Source organism: Heptranchias perlo, chromosome 2 (genome assembly GCF_035084215.1).
Source record: "Heptranchias perlo isolate sHepPer1 chromosome 2, sHepPer1.hap1, whole genome shotgun sequence".
In the NCBI taxonomy this organism is placed as follows: Eukaryota; Metazoa; Chordata; class Chondrichthyes; order Hexanchiformes; family Hexanchidae; genus Heptranchias; species Heptranchias perlo.
Genome location: NC_090326.1, coordinates 110,663,461 through 110,687,574, shown reverse-complemented (window position 1 = coordinate 110,687,574; position 24,114 = coordinate 110,663,461). Strand labels below are relative to the sequence as shown.

General features: G+C 43.7%; 1 protein-coding gene across 3 annotated transcripts in view; it reads right to left on the bottom strand.

Moving 5' to 3' along the window:
• Window positions 1–24,114, bottom strand: part of tpk1 (thiamin pyrophosphokinase 1) — a 313,195-nt gene that overhangs the window by 142,825 nt on the left and 146,256 nt on the right. For all 3 annotated transcript variants that reach the window (XM_068005694.1, XM_068005703.1, XM_068005710.1), the window contains one exon: window positions 5,716–5,862. In XM_068005694.1, coding sequence (XP_067861795.1) covers window positions 5,716–5,862 — 147 coding nt within the window. The remainder of the gene's footprint in view (window positions 1–5,715; window positions 5,863–24,114) is intronic.

Here is a 24,114-nt window from a genome sequence, read left to right as displayed (position 1 = left end):
TTGTCAAGAAAGACGAGAATAATAAACCCAATAACTATAGATCAGTTAGTCTAATATCAATTGTGGGCAAATTCTTAGAATCCATAATTTGAGATCAAATTAGTGAGCATTTAGAGGCATGGGTTAATTATAGATTACACATGCATTTATTAAAGTTAAGTCATGTTTCAGAAGAGTAATTTTTTTTGAAGAAGTGACTGATTGTATTGATAAAGGGAATGCAGATGTCGTTCCATGCCGAGCAATTTGCTTGTTGCAAATGAAATAACAGCTGTCAACAGGATTCTTGTGGGGTGAAGATTGGGGAAAACAAATATAAACTGTGCTAAGCACTAATATGGTGAAATGAAATGACAAAAATAAATATACCCAAAAAGCAACAAAAGAACAATTTTACATCCAATTGTAAACAGACAAACATACCTTGAAGAAGCAAACTACCAAAAGCCAGCTGAAAATCCCCAAAACGATGTGGGCAACCTGCAGCACTGAACCGAACAGGTGAGAATAAAGATTGTTGACGACTGCATGGGACCAATTTGCAGGAGTCTGCCTCAAATTGAAGGTCTAATGAGATTCTCTCACTTTACTTTGAGGTCTCAGAGTTTTGGAAAAAAATTTGCATCACTAAATCTGGCATCTCACAAATTGGGCACTCTAATCTGCTCACCTGATGGAGCAAGGTAAATGCACAGAATGTGTGGATGAGTTCACTGAGAATCACAAAACATATCATCGCTTATTCGGGCCTATAGTGATTAGTGGTTATTGGGAGCATTGGACCAAGTGCTTGGATGTTATGTTATTCCAGCCTCTTAAGAACTGTGAAGCTAAAAAAAGAGCTTTGATTGGCAGACCAAATTGTGGATGACATTTTCTTTAAATTGTTTTGTGTGAAAAATATGGAAAAATGGGAATTTAAAAAAAATATGCATGGAGTATTCCTTTTTTTATTTCTATCTACATAATCTCCTGAATAAATGACTCGAAATAGAGACTTATACCAACAAAATAGATGGATATATGAATGAAGACTTGCCTTAAACCAAAAAATATCCTGGGGTTTCCAACTAACTACATAAAATATTTAGAACAGAGGCAGTACAATGATTGGAAGAACAGTTAATTAAGAATGATTTGATCGTTGATGAAAACAGACATGGCCAGTGGTGGAAAATTGTCAGATAGTTTGGGTAAGAAATTGAGAGTGTCCAGGTAGGAAACCAATTATGTCAATGTGCTAGAGAATAGAAACATAGAAGGACAGAGAAGGCATAGAACTGTTTCAGTGAATGAGATAGTTGCCAATATGTCAGGTAATGCATGTAATTGTAGACTTTAATGGTTGGATTTTCCTCAACAGCAGATTTACAACTGGAAGTGCACTAGAACGGTTTCTTAAACCGCTGGCATTATGCAACCGAGAAACAACCTATTTTTGTCAGTGCCTCTTCATTACATATTCAAGGCAGGCTCCAGGGGAAGCTAGATAAACATGAGGGAGAAAGAAATAGATGATTATGCTGATAAGGTCAGATGATGAGGGGTGGATGGAGACTCGGGCGGAGCAGAAACGCCGGCATAGGCCAGTTGGGCTAAATGGCCTATTTCTGTGCAGTACATTCTAAATAATTCAGTGTATTTGCGTCCCCTATAGACAGCCTGCTTCTTGTGGGGGCGCGGGTTGCACGCAGGGTTGGAAAATCTAGACTTGCTGCAGGAGCTTAAAGGGTCAAGAGAGCCCTTTTGTGTCTATAACAATGTGACTCAATGCAATGTCTGAGGCTGTTGCTCCTTCAGGGTACCAAGCTCATAAATTTAAAAACCCTTCAGTTGACATGTCTGTAATCAAGTAAAGGAGGACTCAGTTTATAGGCCTCGAGGAAAGCAGGCACCACAAGGGCATAATCCAGGTCTATGGAAGGAGGTGGCCTTGGCAGTGAGTGCCACCTCAGCCTCAGCCTTCTGAAACCTAGGTTGCTATCCATATGATGGTACACAAAATACCTTCACACTCCACTTTCTTCTCAAAGGGAAAACGGCCCAAAACCAAAGACACCACCTCAAGGGTAAAATTGCTAGTTAGGCTTAGCAACTTTCTTTTGCCTTCATTTTCTCATGTTCGTATTTTGCTGATTTATTTTTAAGCAAATGACTGCTGGGTGTTCAGATTTAAGTTTGCTGTCTGAAGCAGCCTATGACAATGGATACTAAGAAAATCTGTTATAATGAAATTTGTACATTGTTGCAAGAAGAACAACAACAACATTTTTAAAAAACTGTAAAACAGTTCACAGCATAGCATGCAAGACCATGCCTTTAGGCTTTGAATCCCATGAAAAACTTGTGCTTTTATCATTATCTAGTGACCATCTGGTCTGTATAAATCTGGTGAAAACAGGATCAGTTTTGGCTGTGGTGCCTGCCATAATGAAATCACCTACTGATACTCACTGTTAATGTTCACACATAGAAACATAGAAAATAGGAGTAGGAGTAGGCCATTCGATCTTTCAGTATGATTATGGCTGATCCTCTATCTCAATACCATATTCCCGCTCTCTCTCCAAACCCCTTGAGGCCTTTTGTGTCTAGAAATCTATCTCGCTCCTTCTTAAATATATTCAGTGACTTGGCCTTAGAGAATTCCACAGGTTCACCACCCTCTGAGTAAAGAAATGTCTCCTCATCTCAGTCCTATATGTCCTACCCCATATCCTGAGACTGTGACCCTCCAGCCAGGGGAAACATCCTCCCTGCATCCAGTCTGTCTAGCCCTGTCAGAATTTTATACGTTTCAATAAGATCCCCCCTCGTTCTTCTAAACTCTAGTGAATACAGGCCGAGTCGACCCAATCTCTCCTCATACGACCGTCCTGCAATCCCAGGAATCAGTTTGGTGGACCTTCGCTGCACTCCCTCTATGGCAAGTATATCCTTTCTTAGGTAAGGAGATCAAAAATGCACACAATACTCCAGGTGTGGTCTCACCAAGGCCCTGTATAACTGCAGTAAGACATCCTTGCTCCTGTACTCAAATCCTCTTGTAATGAAGGCCAACATACCATTTGCCTTCCTAACTGCTTGCTACACCTGCACGTTTGCTTTCAGTGACTGGTGTACAAAGACACCCAGGTCCCTTTTTATCACCATTTAAATAATGCTCTGCCTTAAATACTACATGAAGAATGCCTACTTGGCTGAGGTTCGGAGGGCTGTTGGCACCCATTGATCCGGACTCCAGCATGAATCAGCACCTCACGAGGTGGGGGGTGGGGGTGGAGAAACTCAAACAAAACAGACTTTTTTTTAAGTTTAAAAAATTGTACTCGCCTTTATTAAAGAATAAAAACTCTGTACCGAAAGGCAAATCTTTTCATGTTACTTTTTTGCCTCATAAAACTCAAGCGGTGAGCTGTTGACCTATTGGTAAAACCACTTTCCAGGGTAGTACTAAGTCATTCAGACTGAAGGTCCCAGGTTCAATTCCTGGTCTGTGCTGAGTTAGATGATCTCAGTTGGGGCAACTGTTGTGGTGCAACAACTGGCCTTAGCAACCCTAGGTTTTGAAAGAGGGAAGAAATAAATCAGTCAGGGTCCATGCTCCTGATTGTTGTCCAGTGACCCTTGGCGGAAAGTGCACATTTGGCGGTTGGGGTAGAAAAGGATCAGGCTTGGCTGTGATGTCCTCCAAGGTCAAATGGTCTACTGATACTCACTGCCCTAGCTAACATATGAGGGATGGCCACTCGAGTAAAGTACTAGAGGGTTGTCACCAGTCACGGAACTGCATCCCAGCAAAAGGCAACAACTTCAGCGGGGTCAGGGAGGGGGGGGGGTGATGGGAATTGTGGGGACGAAACAGCTGGGTTGCATCCTTGATAAGTTAAATCCATAAAATTCAGAGCCGACAAGGGGAAGTAGACATTGCTGCCCAAATATGAGCAAAGTAGAACACTTTCCTGTATGTGTAGAAACTTCACAAGTGAAACCATATTCCTATTATCATATTTGAGGGTTTTGTCACTGATCCAACAGGAGTAAAGGAAGTGCATCATGTGGCTTAAAATTCATGTAAAATTGTCTTATGTATATTAATATTTTTCTCATTTCCATTAGTATTCTGTTTCAGCATGCTTGCAAATCGAATAACTTTCATAAATAGCATATTTCCTCTACTCAGTTAAGCTTCCAAGTTGTAAATGATTTCCAAGTACTTTGTGGCAAACTGCTATATATAAATGAGCAGAGGCTTCAGTATATTGCTGACAGTGCCCTTCAGGCAATTTTCAAGAGAAACCGAGTCGAGAGAGAAGACCCTTCAATACGCATGCATTTCAAATTTGACACACATTTTACCCAGGCTATATACTGAAGATTTGAAAATGTCTTTCATGTGTCACATTTGTCCTTTGGCTAGAAAGCACAGTGAGCCATTAAAGAAATGTTGAAAATCTAGTAAAAGATTTTTGGCTCCTCGATGGCTCAGCTGGTTATGGCTGTGAGAAGCTGTGCCATACAGCCAAGATGATCTCGGACAAACACAATGTAAGAACATAGCGATTTAGCGAAATGCTGGGGGATATTTTGATATCTAGCCTGCTAATTGCCAGCAAAAAGCTTACTAGGAAAGTTCACAATGGAGCTCTGCAACATCAGCAACCATCACCTTTTGGGGTTAACATCGAACAAAAAAAAACCTTTTGCCAGTGACACAAAGTCATGAACAAAATCCAAATTAATTTTATAACAAATCCCCTGAATGCAATGAGTTGCTATGTTAAAACAGCAATAGGTTGCTATAAATATCTTCGGTGCCCTGATTTGAGAAGCCCCCCCCAACCCACCAATTGATATCCAGTGATGGAAACTGCGTGCATATTTGGTGGAGGATAGGACCAGGCTTTTTTGTAATATGGTAATGTATTTAACACACAAGAAAACCATAATGTACGCAGCTCGGCCATTAATTATCAATATTCTTTCCTGTAAGGTATCGCTATATATCTATCAGATATTAATAACATTGAGTGGGCCGTAACATTCCATTTCAAAATGCATTAATAGGTCCTATTTCATATTATTTCAATGGAAAACCCATAATAAACGTGTCAATAATTAACAGCAATACCTGTTGCACATGTAGGTGGCACGGTGATAGGGTTTTCAAACATTAGACGTCACATAACGTTAGTTGTTATAAGAACAGCTATATAGAATATCAAGTGTTAATACCAAAAGAGAGTCAAGTCTACAAGTAGCTGCAGCTCTGGTCACCAAGTATTACTGTGAATGTCTTTACCTTTACTACAGCATATTGCTTTCTTTCCATTTGCCTTTCTTTTATCGAATTTGAATACATTTCTATTTATTCCATGGGCCTGCACTTTGCCCCTCCCAGCACTATCTCTATCATTCAGCTATTCAATTTTCCCGATACTATACTAGTAGGCTATTCAATCATGTTTTTCAAGGTTTTGGTTTTCTATAAATTACTGTACTGTGGCATTCCTGGATCAAAGATTCGGGGCAACATTTTACACTTATATGACTTAAAAGTATGTGCCTATAGAGCAATCTACCACTATAGAAAATTTGTCATCAATCAACAAAAGTGGAAAGATGGATTCTTGGCAAAAGCAATTTATTAAAAGCAAGTTTTTTGTCAATCAACTTGTTCTTAAGAACAATTTACTGCAGTGGTTAAATACTTACAGGCTGGAGTAAGCAGGCCAGGGATGTCTCCTGAATAATGATAATTGGTAGCTTAGTCATCTTTGTGGCATGGAAGAGTGTCTCCACACTGGCCATAATCTGGTCAAAACGTCCACCAAGTCCACCGAGCACGACAACAACATCAACCTAGCACCAAAATGACAGGTACTTCCATTAATATTTCATCATTCTCCTGCCCTTTTCATCTTAGCTACAGAACATAAAAACCCAACGTTAAATAAATTAAAGTCAAGGTTTTAATTTATGGCACCAGAATCTGTAGTTTATTTTTCTCAATGGTGAATACTAGAAGCAATCAGATTCAAATCCGAGCTTCCTTGTGATTTCAAAAGCCCTAACTCTAGCCCACTGTGAAGGCCTTAACTGATTAATGTAATTCTATCATCTAACACTTCAAATGTACTATAGTAGAAATAATTATTCCCAAGATAAATCAATCTGCAGGTTTCTGAAGCTTTGAAGTGGAGAAATTGTCATGTCTTAGCAGAAATTGTACAACTCCTTTTGATGACACCATGATACAAAAGCATTTAACGTGGTAAAACTCTCATTGACTAACCTTGTACATATATGAATAATGGTCTATATGATTATCAAACGATCCTAGGTTAGTAAAAAGGTGCATTCTGGTTCTGAAACACTGAACGAGATAACACGAGTTGAGCCATTTCTATGAAAATAAATCATATCCACAGTACTTCTACTTTCCACAAGCTTGATTTTTTTTTCCAATCAAGTCATACACAAAATCCATAACTTCTACTCTGCACAATTCCATTGTTGTGGCCACCATGGTGCTATAGGCACTAATCATAATATATCAATGCTATGACCAGCTTTGCTGAAGTACGACTCCAACAACAACATTGATATGCAATCACCACCATTTATAGTCGGAACGTTGGTGTTAACGCGATTTGCCTCCTATAAACGGTGGACAGTAAAACCGAGAAGTGCAGAATAAAGACAGTGTCAGTAGCGCTCTAGTACCAAGCCCAAAATTGCATCATGTAAGAATTTTCCAGCTCTACCGTGCTCATCCTAAAGTTTCAGGGCAATAGAAATTGAGCCCCAACACTGAGTAAATGCATGTAATCCCATTGCTCAGACACTATTTCACCTTGCTCTCATTACAAACAGCTGCAATGTCTGACTACACTGCAGTGCGGAGGGCAATCAACTCCCACATACCAGGTGAATCGCCAGCAGTACAAGCTGAAAGACATTTAATAAACACTTCAATTTGCCTAAAATCAGCAAAGCTTTTAAAACAGTATGTGGAGAGGATTAAGTAATTACGGTAATCGCACTTTAACAAGATGCAAGAAGCTTATTGAATTGCCCCAATAGCCGGTGCACTTAATACATTGTAAGCGGCACCTTTATAATTGCCTTCTATAGTGATGGAAATGGTTATTGGGTTATTGGAAATCGCCTACTTCCATCTTCGTAACATTGCCAAACTCTGCCCCCTGCCTCAGCACATCTGCTGCTGAAATCCTCATCCATGCCTTTGTCACCCCTGGACTCGACTATTCCAATGCTCTTCTGGCCGGCCTCCCATCTTCCACCCTCTGTAAACTTAGCTCAACCAAAACTCTGCTGCCCATATCCTAACTGGCACCAAGTCCCATTCACCCATCACCCATGTGCTCGCTGACCAACATTGGCTCCCAGTCCAGGAACACCTCGATTTTCAAATTATCATCCTTGTTTTCAAATCCCTCCATGGCCTTGCACCTCCCTATTTCTGTGACCTCCTCCAACCCTATGCGATCTCTGTGCTCCTCCAATTCTCGCTTCTTGTGCATCCTCAATTTTATTTGCTCCACCATCGGCGGACGTGCCTTCAGCTGCCTAGGCCTTAATCTCTGAAATTCCCTCCCTAAACCTCTCCGTCTCTCTACCTCTCTCTCCTCCTTTAAGATGCTCCTTAAAACCTGCCTCTTTGACCAAGTTTTTGGTCACCTGTCCTAATATCTCCTTATGTGGCTCAGAGTCAAATTTTGTTTGATAACGCTCCTATGAAGCTTTTGGTCACCTCGAATGATAGAATCATAGCATAGTTACAACACAGAAGGAGGCCATTTGGCCCATCGAGCCCGTGCCGGCTCTTTGTAAGAGCAATCCAGTTAGTCCCATTCCCCCGCTCTTTCCCCATAGCCCTGCAAATTTTTTCCCTTCAAGTATTTATCCAATTCCTTTCTGAAATCCACAATTGAATCTGCTTCCACCATCCTTTCAGGCAGCGCACTGCAGATCATAACTACTCGCTGCATTAAAAAAGTTTTTCCTCATGTCACCTTTGGTTTTTTTGCCAATTACCTTAAATCTGTGTCCTTTGGTTCTTGACCCTTCTGCCAGTGGGAACAGTTTCTCTTCATTTACTTTATCTAAACCCTTCATGATTTTGAACACTTCTATCAAATCTCCACTTAACCATTTCTGCTCTAAGGAGAACACCCCAGCTTCTCTAGTCGATCCACGTAACTGAAGTCCTTAATACCTGGAACTATTCTAATAAATCTTTTTGCATGCTCTCTAAGGCCTTCACATCCTTCCTAAAGTGCAGTGCCCAGAATTGGACACAATGCTCCAGTTGTGGCCGAACCAGTGTTTTATAAAGGTTCAACATAACTTCCTTGCTTTTGTACTCTATGCCTCTATTTATAAAGCCCAGAATCCCATATGCTTTTTTAACCGTTTTCTCAACTTGTGCAAAAGAAAACCCAGGTCTCTCTATTCCCGCACCCCCTTTAGAATTGTACCATTTAGTTTATATTGCCTCGCCTCATTCTTCCAGCCAAAATGTATCACTTTGCACTTCTCCGCGTTAAATTTCATCTGCCATGTGTCTGCCCATTCCACCAGCCTATGTTTTCTTGAAGTCTATCACTGTCCTCACCACTGTTTACTACACTTCCAAGTTTTGTGTCATCTGCAAATTTTGAAATTGTGCCCTGAACACCCAAGTCCAAGTCATTAATAGTCATCAAAAAAAGGGGAACACCACTGTGTACTTTCCTCCAGTCCGAAAAACAACCGCTCACCACTACTCTCCATTTCCTGTCATTTAGCCAATTTTGTTTCCATGCTGCCACTGCCCCTTTTATTCCATGGGCTTCAATTTTGCTGACAAGCCTATAATGTGGCACTCGATCAAATGCCTTTTGAAAGTCCATATACACATCAACCGCATTGCCCTCTCTGTAGCCTCATCAAAAAACTCTATCAAGTTAGTAAAACACGATTTGCCTTTAACAAATCCGTGCTGGCTTTCCTTTATTAATCCACACTTGTCCAAGTGACTGTTAATTTTGTCCTGGATTATCATGTCTAAAAGCTTCCCCACGTCTTTCTTTTTATTCGTTCATGGGACGTGGCCTCGTGGCAAGGCCAGCATTTATTGCCCATCCCTAATTGCCCTCGAGAAGGTTAAACTGACTGGCCTGTAGTTGCTGGATTTATACTTACACCCTTTTTTGAACAAGGGTGTAACATTTGCAATTCTCCAGTCCTCTGGCACCATCCCCATATCTAAGGAGGATTGGAACATTATGGCCAGCATCTCTGCAATTTCCACCCTTACTTCCCTCAGAAACCTAGGATGCATCCCATCCAGGCCAGGTGACTTGAATACTTTAAGTACAGCCAGCCTTTCTAGTACCTTCTCTTTATCAATTTTTAATCTATCCAGTATCTCAACTATCTCCTCTTTTAGTGTGACTTTGGCAGCATCTTCTTCCTTGGTAAAGACAGATGCAAAGTACTCATTTAGCACCTCAGCCATTCCCTTTGCCTCCAAGAGTAGATCTCCTTTTTGGTCCCTAATCGGCCCCACCCCTCCTCTTACTACCTGTTTACTATTTATATGCATGTAGAAGACTTTTGGATTCCCTTTCCTGCCCTAATATCTCCTTACGTGGCTCGGTGTCCAATTTTGTTTGATACTCTCTCCTTTGAAGCACCTTGGGATGTTTTACTTTGTTAAAGGCGCTATATAAATGCAAGTTTTTGTTGTTACGGGAAATTGCTTGGTAGACGGTTGCCCACCGTAACTGTGAGCGGTATAAATGGTGGGGACTGTATTAAAGAAGGTTCAGAAAAGAGAAGGCACGATTTAAAGACTTTGGACACTACGTTATGAAGATAGATTCTTAGTACTGAACTGATTTTCACTGGAATACAGAAGATTGAGGGGGCACTCAATTCAGCCTTTAAAATGTTGTGATAACTGGGTAATATAGATGCAATCAGTCTATTTAACATGGACTGTGAATGTAGAACTAAGGAACAAGTACAAAATTAACAAAGATCAAGTAAGATTGGAAGGACCCTTCACAGAGTAGTACTTCAGTAAAATAGACCCTCAAATAAAACAGTTAATGCTATGCCAATTAACACTTTTAAACAAGAGGTGGATGGATAATTGATTCAGAACAGGAAAGAGGGGTAAGTACAGATCTACATGCGAGATTGTAGTGTGACCCTGGAATATAACCAAAGTAGACAACCTATTCGAGGTGAATAATTAGGGCTCCACATTTCCATTTTTAAAAAATTAACAAAGAAAACTACAGGAATTTCTAGGGGTGTATTTTGGACCCTTGAAAACTGGGTAAAATTTGGCAGAGAAAATGAAAAGATTGGTAGAAATCAGAAAACAAATTCTTTTATTGTTCAGAAAAGTTGTCCTATTTTAGTAAGGGTGTCAAAGCCATGGAGGCGTTCAGAAGAGAACCAATATGGTGATATCAGAGATAAGAGGGATTAGTTATGAAAAGAGACTAAAGGGAAGATTAAGAGGAAATCTGATGGAGGTGCTCAAAACTGAGATCGGCTTTGATAAGGTAAATTGTGAAAAAACACACTCACTGGTCAGGTGAGTCAGCATAAATTTAAGATCACCACCAAAAGAACGAAGGAAGAGTTTGGAGAATTTAAAAAAAAATTATGCAGAAGTTGTTAGGACATGGATGGCTTCACCAGAAACAATGTTGGAAGCAGAGTCCAAAATAGCTTTTATAAGGGAAGTGGATAAATATTTAAAAATAAAAATTTAAAAGGGAAATGGGGCTAAGTAGATAGCTTTCAGAGAGCCGGCACCGCGTAATGGCCTCCTTCCGTGCTGTAAAGTTCTATGCTATTCCATGAAAGCTCAATTTTAATCATTATTCTATTTTTAAAAGGTTTTTTATCAACAGACATCAACTGTGTTATATTGACAAAAAACTCTTGTCCTTCACAATCTTGCTTATAAAATCTTTTTTTTTGCTAAAATACCCTGAGACAAAGAGTTAAAATAAGACATAACTCACAAGGAAACATATTTATCTGTTTTCTGCCCTATATCTGATTTTAAAATGAAAACACTTCACCTGCCCAGAATAATCATCTCCTAAAGGGCTAATGCATAGAATCTTTGTGCCGAAATTTAAAAAGGCTTTCCAAGGGGGTCAGTAAACAAATGTACCGCATTGTGTAGTACTGAACCAAACAGGCAAGCCAGTTATCCCTGATCTGTGTTGAATAAGTTGATCTCAGGCAGCACACTAATAGCAGTGGCACGATTGGCCTCAGCATCAGGTTTTGTTATGGACTTACTAATCAGAACTCTTCAGATTTAAGTCAATTTCCCAGCAGAGCCTTGTTGTCGGTTAGCTGACAACACAGTAAAACTTGGGAGGGACAGACTTAAAATGAAAAAATTACCGTTGGTTGGTGTTAGGATGGCACAATATTGCCAACAAGCAAGCTCAGCAAAAATATCCTGGCCTAATGACAATAAAGCACGTTTGTTTCAACTCAATGTCACTTAATTTAAAAAGTACACGGAAATGAAGAAAGCTCTTAATCTTATCTGACTTCTTATTAGAACACAGTGAAGTTTATTGATGCTCAGTTACTGCTAAAGGAAAGCATCTAGCTACATGTTCTGCATCCTTATCCCTAGCCCTCCCAGTGCAAGGTTCCCAGCTCTCAAACATCTCTCAAATTCTGCATGGAGGAAGTCAGGTTTGATGGTGCTTTCTCCTTCAGTACACTACAGAATGCTGATGAGTTTCTCTGATTCAACATAACAGAAATGTTCAATTCCTTTAAACAGCAAAAAACACTGCAGCCTGTTGTAATGATTGTATTTTCCATTTTGATTCCCTTAAATGGAGCTTATTGTTTGAGCTTTCCTTATGTTCATACCCATACAAGTGAATTTCTACAAGTAAGGGAGCACTTAAATAACATTTAACACTGTGGAGTTAATTACTTTAAGGTGCCTTAACTACACGACAAAAAATATTGCTTTGACATACACCTACTTCTATATTCTATAAATAGTTACCATCACCAAGAGAAATAATGGAAAGACATTTCTTTAGTTACAGGATTTCATAGGTATAGTTGTAATTATTTGTTCATGCTGTTAAACAGTTATTAATCCTCCTGCACCCAAGGAATCTTATTACTGTCTAATGGGAAATCAAATCTATTACAATTGCGGTTAAGTGTATCTTATTGGTCAGTTTTGATCACAGGAAATTTATGTTTGAACATTATCTACCCATCCTTCTGTGAATATTAATTTGTCACCTCAATAGCTTGAAAGAAACCAGATTTTCAACAATGCTCCAAAGTCATTTTCTCCCTGCACCCTTTGGGATCCTTTCATAAAATCAGCATCTAGCAAACTATAAGAGTGTCCACAAGGATTCCATTCTTGAACTTTAATTTGCCACTGCAACAACTTTAACAGATTTGCACCAAACCTGATAAGTGCTTCATCTTATTAGTTTTGGTTCCTTGTTTTGATCCTTTGAAATGTTGATGAAGCTTTTACAATTTAAATATCTTTTTACCAGTAATGTATTCAGACAAGAATTTTCTTTAGTCAGCTTCCAACAATCTCTACAAACATGTAATGACAATTATCTAAATCCTGGGCTACAGCTCTCATACAATATAGAATCACTTATCTCCCTGAAATTAAGTTAAGCTTCAGTTCCTATCTTAGAATCTGGCAATCCAGGATCTTATAACAGATGGAAGGGGCACACTTTATTTTTCTAGATCTAGAATTTCAATTTTTTAAAAAATTGCAAATCTTTCGAAAGGATCCTGCAACTTCTCCTGCCTGCAAAGTGCTGTTTGTCTGTGAATGGTGGGCGAGTATAGTGTGTGTAAGCCAAAAAAGAGCATTAAAAAGTTTATCCTTCAATGCAGTGCATTTGAAAAAACAGGCTTTGGAACTGTATTGGTATCCAAAGTCTGAAACATCACCCCCCCAAGATCCTCTTCTTTCTCCTTTGGGACTTGGCTTCAAACATTGCTATTGGTATCAGTTTCTCGCTAAACTGCAAGGGTCCTGTGTGAAATTAGCTTGGGTAATCTCAATTCAGTTCCTAATGAGCTACAGTCCACAATACATAGTAAAAAGTTAAAATTAAAGTCGCTACATCTGAATGCATGAAGCATTCGTAACAAGATAGATGAATTAATGGCACAAATAGAGATAAATGGGTTTGATCTAATAGCCATTACTGAGACGTGGTTGCGGGGTGACCAAGGTTGGGAACTAAATATTCCGGGATACTTGACTTTTAGAAAAAATAAGCAAAATGGAAAAGGAGGGGGGGGGCAAGCTCTGATAATAAAGGATGAGATAAAGACAGTAGTGAGAAAGGATTTTAGCTCAGAAAATAAGGATGTAGACTCAGTTTGGGTGAAGCTAAGAAATAAAAAGGAGCAGAAAACACAGGTGGGAGGAGTTTATAGGCCCCCTAATAATAGATATAGTGTTGGACAGGAATCAGGAAATTAGAGGAGCATGTAACAAGGGTAATGCAATAATTGTGGGGGCTTTAATCTTCATATAGACTGGACAAATCAAACTGGCAAAAGTAGTTTGGAGGACAAGTTCATGGAATGCATTTGAGACAGTTTTCGAGAACAATATGTCGAGGAACCAACTAGGAAACCAGCTATTTTAGGTCTAGTATTATGTAATGAGACAGGGTTAATTGGTATTCTTATAGTTAAGGATCCTCTGGGAAAGAGTGATCATAATATGATGGAATTTCATATTAAGTTTGAGAGTGATGTATTTAAGACCGAAACTAGGGTCTTAAATTTAAACAAAAACAATTACGTAGGTATGAGGGGTGAGTTGGCTAAGGGTAGATTGGGAAATTAGATTAAAAGATATGATGGTAGATAAGCAATGGCAAACATTTAAAGAATTAATTCATAATTCTCAACAAATATACGTTCCCTTGAGGAATAAAAACTCCAAGGGAAAAATGATCCTACTGTGGCTAACTTGAGAAGTTAAGAATAGTATTAGATTAAAAGAAGAGGCTTACAATATTGCCAAAAAAAGAGTAGTAAGCCTGAGGATTGGGAGGGTTTTAGAAATCAGCAAAGGATGACTAAGAAATTGAGAAAGAGGGAGAAAATTGAATATGAGAGTAAACTAAGAAGAAATATAAAGAGAGATTGTAAGAGCTTCTACAAGTATGTAAAAAGGAAGACAGTGGCAAAAGTAAACATTGGTCCCTTAGAGGCAGAGACAGGAGAAATTACAATGGGGAATAAGAAATTGGCAGAGATATTAAACAAATATTTTGTATCTGTCCTCACAGTAGAAGACACTAAAAACAAATCGGAAATAGTGGGGAACCAAGAGTCTAATGAGAGTGAGGAACTTAAAGTAATTAAGATTAGTAAAGAAAAAATACTGGAGAAATTAATGGGATGAAAAGCTGACAAATCCCCTGGTCCTGATGGCCTACATCCTAGGGTTTTTAAAAGAGGTGGCTGCAGAGATAGTGGATGTATTGGTTTTGATCTTCCAGAATTCCCTAGATTCTAGAATGGTCTCCGTGGATTGGAAGGTAGCAAATGTAACACCACTATTCAAGAAAGGAAGGAGAGAGAAAACAGGGAACGAGAGGCCACTTAGCCTGACATCAGTAGTAGGGAAAATGCTAGAATCGATTAAGTATCTCATCTTGCTCTCATGAGACTACCTGAGGGAGAGAGAGAGAGAGAGGGAGAGGGGAAGGAATGCACAACATTTTACAGTCTCCCTTTCACTTATTTTCCTGTCTGATTTCATCAATTTTTTTTTAAAAAGCACACACTTAGAAAATCATAATATGATTAGGCAGAGTCAAGAGTTTTATGAAAGGAAAATCGTGTTTGAAGAATTTCTTTTAGTTTTTTGAGGATGTAACTAGCAGGGTAGATAAAGGGGAACCAGTGGATGTAGTATATTTGGATTTTCAAAAGGTATTCGATAAGGTGCCACACAAGAGGTTGTTACACAAGATTAGGGCTCATGGGATTGGGGGTAGTATATTAGCGTGGATTGAGAATTGGTTGACGGACAGAAAACAGAAAGTAGGAATAAACGAGTCATTTTCGGGTTGGCAGGTTGTAACTAGTGGGGTGCTGTAAGGATCAGTGCTTGGGCCTCAGCTGTTTACAATCTATGGGCGTCATTTTAGCACCCGCTATCGGGTGCGTTCCTGGCGGGGGGGGGGCGCCGAAAATCGGAGAATCCCGACGCGGGACTGGAGCCCGCCCCGAACCCGCGCACTTCCGGGTTCCCCGCTGACGCACCGGCGTGCGCGCGCAGCCCCCGCTGGTGGGAATCCCGCAGGCAATTAAAGCCAGCGGGATGCCACTTGAAAGTATTTATTTAGGTATTTCAGGTCATTAACTGACCTGATTAAGGGATTATGTGAGGAGGGGTGGGATTTTAGAGCAAACTGGGACTGTTTCCCATACTGGGGGAAACACTCCCAGGTCAAATGGACGTGTTGCAGCTGTCAGCCTGTGGCAGCTGCAAAGGTCCATTTGACAGGTAGTGGGGGGGGGTGGGGAGACCCTCACTCATTGCAGGACTCTGTCACTTGGGACAAAGTTTGGCCTCCACCACCCTCCTCCTGACAGTCAAAGTCACCAACCTGCACACTTACCCCGGGGTCCAGAGACATGTACCTACCTTGCGGACCCCCTCAGATGTACATCTTCCGGATGGGGGCCGCCGTAGCTGCAGTCATGACCTCCTCGGAGGGCGAACAGCATCACCAGCCTCACCATCCACGCCGTCCACCTCTGACATGTGGAGCTCCACAACAGAGTGCTGTGACACATCCACCTGTACAGCAGGAGGGAGGGCTTTCGCAGAGAGAGATGCGTCGCAGAGGGCACCACCCTCGCCACAGGGTCCACAGACCGAGGCTCAGCCTCCTGGACCTCATTGAGCAGCAGTGCACACGGAGGCTCAGAGTCACTCGACATGTAGTCGTGGACATCTGCAGCCTCCTTCATGCCGAGCTGCTCCTGGCTGGCCCAAGCACCATCTTCTTACCTGTCGCTGTCAAAGTCACCACTGCCCTCAACAACTTCTCCTCCGCAGCCTTCCAGGGTGCAACCGGGGACATCGCCGATGTCTCTCAGTCGTCTGCGCAGAAGAGCCCTGCAAATACACCTACACCCACTCTGCAGTGACACAATGGGTGGCATCAGTTGTGGGTCCTCATAGTGATCTTCAGGAGAGGGCATTATTGCACAAACCAGACAGGATTCGCGAAGACATGGCAGTAGTGGTGCCAATATAATATGAGTTGGTCAGAAATTCAATATAAGTAACACCCATGACAAACCCTCAAACACCCTTGTGCATCCCCTTCATGCTCACGACACGTTTGCCTTACGCTGCCTACTGCACATATGTGATGCATGCCCTGTGGCTGCAGCACAGGTAGTGGCAGGTTGAGTGAGGCTGGCCGTGAAAGAGATGCACGAGAGGGTGAGTATGAGATAGAACCATGAGATTGTATGAGGATTGGGTTGAGTGGTAGTGGCAGGATGAGTACTGGCGAGGTGAGTAGGTGCAGGTAAGATGAGGATGAGGTTTGAGTGGGTATGAGGGGTGATGTGACAGAGTTGTGTTGGCAGTGCTGAAGGAGATGTGGGGTGGGGGCAGTGATGTGGCAGACGGAGTGTAGGGGAAAGACTACGTGTACTCACTTTGGCTGACCTACTGAGGTCATTGGAGCGCCTCCTGCACTGTATGCAGGTGGGCGATATGTTGGTTGTGCTGGTGACCTCCTCTGCCACCTCGAGCCAGGCCTTCCTGGTGGCAGAGGCAGGCCGCTTCCTCCCGCACGCCGGGAGGAAGATCTCTGTCCTCCCCCTCCTCCTCACCCCATGTATTGATACCTGGAGTGAGGCATCATTAAACTGGGAGCAGCCTCGCCACTGGGCTGCTCCATGCTGTAATTTTTGCTATTTGTTGCAGCATCTGTCAGTGGAGGACTGCCCCTTTAAATAGAGCTCCTCCAGCTGACAGATCTTACTGCGCATGCGCAGCCCGCCCGACGCGCAGATCAGCAGTGGGGAACCCGGGGGAGAAGGTAAGTGGATCCAATTAGTGGATTGGATGCTATGATTGTGCGGGAAGCTGACTAATTTCACCGGGCGTGTTACCCACGCGCCCGATAGCCCCCCCGCCAAGAACCCGCAGCCCTGCTAACATCGGGCCCTATACCTATGATTGAGATGAGGGGACCGAGTGTAATGTGTCCAAGTTTGCTGATGATACAAAGCTAGGTGGAAAAGTAAGCTGTGAGGAGGATGCAAAGAGGTTGGCAAAAGGATGTAGACAGGTTAAATGAGTGGGCGAGAAGGTGGCAGATGGAGTATAATGTGGGGAAATGTGAAATTATCCACTTTGGTAGGAATAGAAAAGCAGAATTTTTTTTAAAAGGTGAGAGACTAAGAAATGTTGGTAGCCAGAGCGATTTGGGTGTCCTTGCACATGAATCACAGAAAGTTAACATGCAGGTACAGCATGCAATTAGGGAGGCAAATGGCATGTTAGCCTTTATTGCAAGGGGGTTGGAGTATAAGAGTAAGGAGGTCTTGTTGCAATTATATAGGACTCTGGTGAGACCACACCTGGAGTACTGTGTAGGAAGGATATACTTGCCTTAGAGGGGGTGCAATGAAGGTTCACTAGATTGGTTCCTGGTATGAGAAGGTTGTCCTATGAGGAGAGATTGAGTAGAATGGGCCTATATTCTCTGGAGTTTAGAAGAATGAGAGGTGATCTCATTGAAACGTATAAAATTCTTAGCAGGGTTGACAAGGTAGGTGCCAAGAGGCTGTTTTCCCTGGCTGAAGAGTCGAGAACTAGATGTCATTGGGCTCGATTTTCCGATGTCCCAGTGGGTGCGATCGTGGCGGGGGAGGGGGCTCCGAAAATTGGGGATTCCTGGGGCGGGTGCGGAGCGCGGCTCCAACCCACCCACTTCCGGGTTCCCCAATGACGCGCTGACATGCGCGCGCAGCCCCCGCATGTGGGAATCTCGCCAGCAATTAAAGCCGGCGGGATCCCACTTAAATCAATTAATTGGCTACTTCAGATCATTAGGAGACCTGATTTGGAGGATATTTTAGGAGGGGTGGGATTTTCATCGAAACTGAGAGTGTTTCCCGTACTGGGGGAAACACTCCCAGTTGAAATGGACATGTTGCAGCCACCAGCCTGTGGGAGCTGTAAAAGTCCATTTGACAGGTGGAGGGGGGAGACCCTCACACATTGCAGGAGGCCACTCTGTCACTTTGGACAAAGTTTGGCCTCCACCACCCTCCTCCTAACAATAACATTCACAAACTTGCAACCTCAACTCTGGTGTGCAGACACATGTACCTACCTTGCGGACCCCCTCAAGCGTATATCTTCTGGATGGGGGCCGAAGTAGCTGCAGTCACGACCTCCTCGGAGGACGAGGAGCATCACCAGCCTCGCCGGCCACGCCGTCCACCTCTGACACGCGGAGCTCCACAACACAGTGCTGTGACACATCCACCTGTACAGCAGGAGGGAGGGCAACCGCAGAGAGAGAGATGCATCGCAGAAGGCACTACCCTCGCCACAAGGTCTACAGACCAAGGCTCAGCTTCCTGGACCTCTCTAAGCAGCAGTGCATACGGAGGCTCAGAGTCACTCGACATGTAGTCGTGGACATCTGCAGCCTCCTTCATGCCGAGCTGCTCCCGGCTGGCCCGAGCACCATCTTCTTATCTGTTGCTGTCAAAGTCACCACTGCCCTCAACAACTTCTCCTCCGCATCCTACCAGGGTACCACCGGGGACATTGCCAGCGTCTCTCAGTCGTCTGCACAAAAGAGCCCTGCAAATACACCTACACCCACTCTGCAGTGACACAATGGGTGACATCAGTTGTGGGTCTTCATGGTGATCCTCAGGAAAGGGCATAATTGCACAAACCAGACAAGATTTGCAAAGACGTGGCAGTAGTGGTGATAACAATTTTTTATGATTTTCTGCAAAACAAACAAAAGTAAATCAAAAACATGACATTTTGCCTTACACCCTTGTGCGACCCCTTTGTGCTCACAAAACCTTCGCCTTACGTTTACTGAAACCCCTACGTGGTGCTACCCATGTGGCTTCAGCAGAGGTAGTGGCAGGTTGCTCTTGTCCATGCTCTGACTGATGAGATGCTTTGCACAGATGCCCTCTGGGTTTTGGTGCCCGTGAGGGCCCCTCCAAAGACTGCTCCACCTGTACTTGTGCAGGGGCAGACTCGGCCACCTGGAGAGAACATAAGAACATAAGAACATAAGAAATTGGAGCAGGAGTAGGCCAATCGGCCCCTCGAGCCTGCTCCGCCATTCAACAAGACCATGGCTGATCTGATCCCAACCACAAATCTAAAGAACACAAGAAGTCGGAGCAGGACCCGGCCACATAGCCCCTGGGCCCTCTCCGCCACCCACAGGGCATTGACCGATCCGAACTCAGCTTCATGTCCAATTTCCTGCCCGCTCCCCATAACCCCTAATTCCCTTTACTTCTAGGAAACTGTCTATTTCTGTTTTAAATTTATCTAATGATGTAGCTTCCACAGCTTCCTGGGGCAGCAAATTCCACAGACCTACCACCCTCTGAGTGAAGAAGTTTCTCCTCATCTCAGTTTTGAAAGAGCAGCCCCTTATTCTAAGATTATGCCCCCTAGTTCTAGTTTCACCCATCTTTGGGAACATCCTTACTGCATCCACCCGATCAAGACCCTTCACAATCTTATATGTTTCAATAAGATCGCCTCTCATTCTTCTGAACTCCAATGAGTAGAGTCCCAATCTACTCAACCTCTCCTCATATGTCCGCCCCCTCATCCCCGGGATTAACCGAGTGAACCTTCTTTGTACTGCCTCGAGAGCAAGTATGTCTTTTCTTAAGTATGGAGACCAAAACTGTATGCAGTATTCCAGGTGCGGTCTCACCAATACCTTATATAACTGCAGCAATACCTCCTTGTTTTTATATTCTATCCCCCTAGCAATAAAAGCCAACATTCCGTTGGCTTTCTTGATCACCTGCTGCACCTGCATACCAACTTTTTGATTTTCTTGCACTAGGACCCCCAGATCTCTTTGTACTGCAGTACTTTCCAGTCTCTCGCCATTAAGAAAATAACTTGCTCTCTGATTTTTCCTGCCAAAGTGCATAACCTCACATTTTCCAATATTATATTGCATCTGCCAAATCTCCGCCCACTCACCCAGCCTGTCTATATCCCCTTGCAGGTTTTTTATGTCCTCCTCACTCTCTACTTTCCCTCCCATCTTTGTATCATCTGCAAAGAGGGGGCAGCATTGCGGGTACTGGTTGAGAGGGGGGCAACGGGTGAGATGTGGGAGCGCTTTGAGTGGTGTCCCCACTTCCATGTCCCCTTTCACCATCATCCCTCTCCTGGCCCAGGCCCACATCACTCCTTCCACCCTGCTAGACGACAGTTTGGGGGACTTGCGTGAAGCCTTGGAAGGCCAGTTGTAAGGTATCTGTCAGCCTGTTTAAGGCGGCAGAATGTTGCTCACCCTGAATCTGGGACTGAATGGACTCATTGTTGAGCCGTGCTTGAAGCTCGATGGAGGCTAGCCTTTCCTCCATCGCAGACATTCCCGCACCTACCCGCGACACTATCTCAGAGATGCCTTCACGTCCCTGTGACAGTATTCCACTCGTGCAGGAGTTGGACTCTTCAATCCTCTGCGCAATTGTGGAGAGTGCATGTGGCAACTGTTTCAATACCTCGGCAATGTGCTGCTGCCCCTCGATGACTCTCCTTTTCATGGCTGGCCCCCAGGGTTCAGCATCTGGGTCCAGCTGAGCAGAGCCTGGAGAAGAGTGCTCCCACCGACGCAGACTCTCCACGGCTGCCCCTGCCACCAGGGTCTGCTCGTGCTTACATGTGTGTGGTGACTCACCATGTGCAAGCCCAACTAAGTGAGGACGGGGACCCACCGAGGTGTGTGTATCTGCACTGGTGGATGGCTGGCTCAGATGTGACGATGCACCCTCAGAGGCCGGCAGGTCCTCCGAGGAACCCCCATCTGCCGTCACGGCGCTCGCAGATGGCCTTGCAAGAGAACAGAAAGCAATATTGAGCATGTGGACAGATGTTGAGGTGCTGCAGATGCCAAGTGATGCAAAGATCATTCGCTATCATGAGTGCCAAGTGTTAGATTTCTGTCACCGGCCGCTTCTGCAATCCCAGTCTCAGCGTCCGCCATGGACAGGCACTCCAGCGTCCGGCTTACTTCCAATGCCTGCTGCTCCCCGTCCGTTAAGACCACCTGGTGTGGCGGGCCCCCTCCGGTCCTTGCCGTTTCCCAGGCATTCTAGCATCTCTTCTCCTATCAAGGCAAAACACAGAGGCGTGATTGAGTGATGGTTGCATGGTGACCCACTGCATGCATTGGTATGGGTGAGGGTGACCGTGAGGGAGATGCATGGGAGGGTGCGTGTGAGACATAGCCATGAGATTGTATGAGGATTTGGTTGCGTGGTAGTGTTCGAATGGGAACTGGGGCAGTGAGTAAGTGCAGGCAAGGTGAGAATGATGGTTGAGTGGATGTGAGGAGTGATGCGAGAGCATTGTGGTGGCAGTGCAGAAGGAGTTGTGTGGTGGTGGAGGTGATGTGGAAGATGGAGTGTGGGAGAACGTGTAAGTATACTCACTTTGGCTGACCTGGTTAGGTCATTAAATCACTTCCTGCACTGGACCCAGGTTCAGCACACATTGCCACTGCTGCTAACCTCCTCGGCCACCTCCAGCCAGGCCTTCTTGGTGGCAGAGGGAGGACATCTCCTCCCATCCGATGGAAAAAAAATTTCCCTCCTCCTCCTCACCCCATCGAGCAGCACCTGGAGTGAGGAGTCAGAAAACCTTGGAGCAGCCTTGCCTCTGGCCTGCTCCATGATCCAAAATTGGTTCGTTGCTGCAGGAGGAGCATTGGAGGACTGCCCCTTTAAATAGGGCTCCTCCTGCTGACAGCCTGTAATGCGGGTGCGCATTGCGCCCGCTGCACGGGTCTGGAACGGGAAACTCGGAAGCCATGGTAAGTACCTTCAATTAGGTTGCGATCGCGTGCAGAGCACCCCGAAATCACTGGGCGCGTTACCCTCGCACCCAGTCGACCCCCCCCACCCAGCTGCCAACCCGCCTCCCTCCTAATATCGGGCCCATTGTCTCAAGATAAGGGGTCGGCCATTTAGGACCGAGACAAGGAAAAATGTCTTCAAACTTTGGAATTCTCTACCTCAGAGGCTGTGGATGCTCAGTCATTGAATATATTCAAGGCTGAGATCGATGGATATTTGGACACTATGGGAATCGAGGGATATGGGGATAGGGCGGGAAAGTGGAGTTGAGGTAGAAGATCAGCCATGATCTTATTGAATGGCGGAGCAGGCTCGAGGGGCCATATGGCCAACTCCTGCTCCTATTTATTATGATAATGTCCATAAATTCTGCACTAAATCAAGGTTCAAGGAGAAGGCCCACATCCACCTTCTCAGATCAACAAGAAATGGGCAATAAAGGCAATCTTACCAGCATCGGCCATATCCTAAGAGCAAAACAAATTGGCTTGTCAAAGACAAAAGCAGGAGTGGATGTGGGACATAAGAATATCACACTACCATATAAGGGGATGATATTCTGAGGTGAGAGTATTGTGGAAGGAGCTTTACCCTCCATCTAACCTGTGCCATTCTTCAGCCAACAGCAGCCTTTGTGGATACTGGATGGCAAAATGTTCCAACTTATATCAAAAAAAGTATCTCTTTCTTCAAGTTATTCTCAATTTCATTTTCTGCTTCGTCCATTACTTCTCTTCTGTCTTCCGATTTTTTATGTTCCTTCTCATATTTACCTAATTCTTTGTGCTCATTAATAATTCTTTATTCTTCCTTTAAGGTTTCTTTCAAAATTGTTTCAGTTGTCAAAGCCTTCAAACTTTAAAACCTTCCATTATGTATCTGTGTTTGTAACTAATGTTAGTATGTAGCATTTTTCAATGATGTTCTCAACTCCTCCTCGCCCATCATTAGACACAGTTTCCTGCCCCAACCAGATTTTCATGTGACTGTTTAGTTTTAGGATGTGATGAAAAGTAATTAGATTGTCCATTCCTGTGGAGCAAAGTTGAGGTAAGCTGCCATCTTTAAAAAGGACAAAAAAAAGCTCTGTGGTATTTTCAAGTAACATTTCTAGTTTTCATTGGTAGGATTCTATCTTCTACACTTTCCTCTCTTCCTTTTAAAACAATTGTAAACAATTTTACAACACCAAGTTATAGTCCAACAAATTTATTTTAAATTCCACAAGCTTTCGGAGGCTTCCTCCTTCCTCAGGTGGTGTGGAAATGAAATTTTCGAATCCTTCGCATTTCAAAATCACAGAACAATGCCTGGTGATTACTGCCCGTTGCCAAGGCAATCACAGTGAGCAGACAGAAAGGTGTCACCTAAAAGGCCACCGAATATACAAACCACCAAAAAAAGAGAGAAGGAAGACAGTCAATGACCCGTTATATTAAAAACAGATAACATTTGTTCGCTGGTGGGGTTACGTGTAGTGTGACATGAACCCAAGATCCCGGTTGAGGCCGTCCTCATGGGTGCGGAACTTGGCTATCAATTTCTGCTCGACGATTTTGCGTTGTCGTGTGTCTCGAAGGCCGCCTTGGAGTATGCTTACCCGAAGGTCGGTGGCTGAATGTCCATGACTGCTGAAGTGTTCCCCGACAGGGATTGGCGATTGTTGCGCGGTGTCCGTTCATCCGTTGTCGCAGCGTCTGCATGGTCTCGCCAATGTACCATGCTCTGGGGCATCCTTTCCTGCAACATATGAGGTAGACAACGTTGGCAGAGTCACAGGAGTATGAACCGTGCACCTGGTGGGTGGTGTCCTCTCGTGTGATGGTGGTATCTGTGTCGATGATCTGGCATGTCTTGCAGAGGTTACCGTGGCAGGGTTGTGTGGTGTCGTGGACGCTG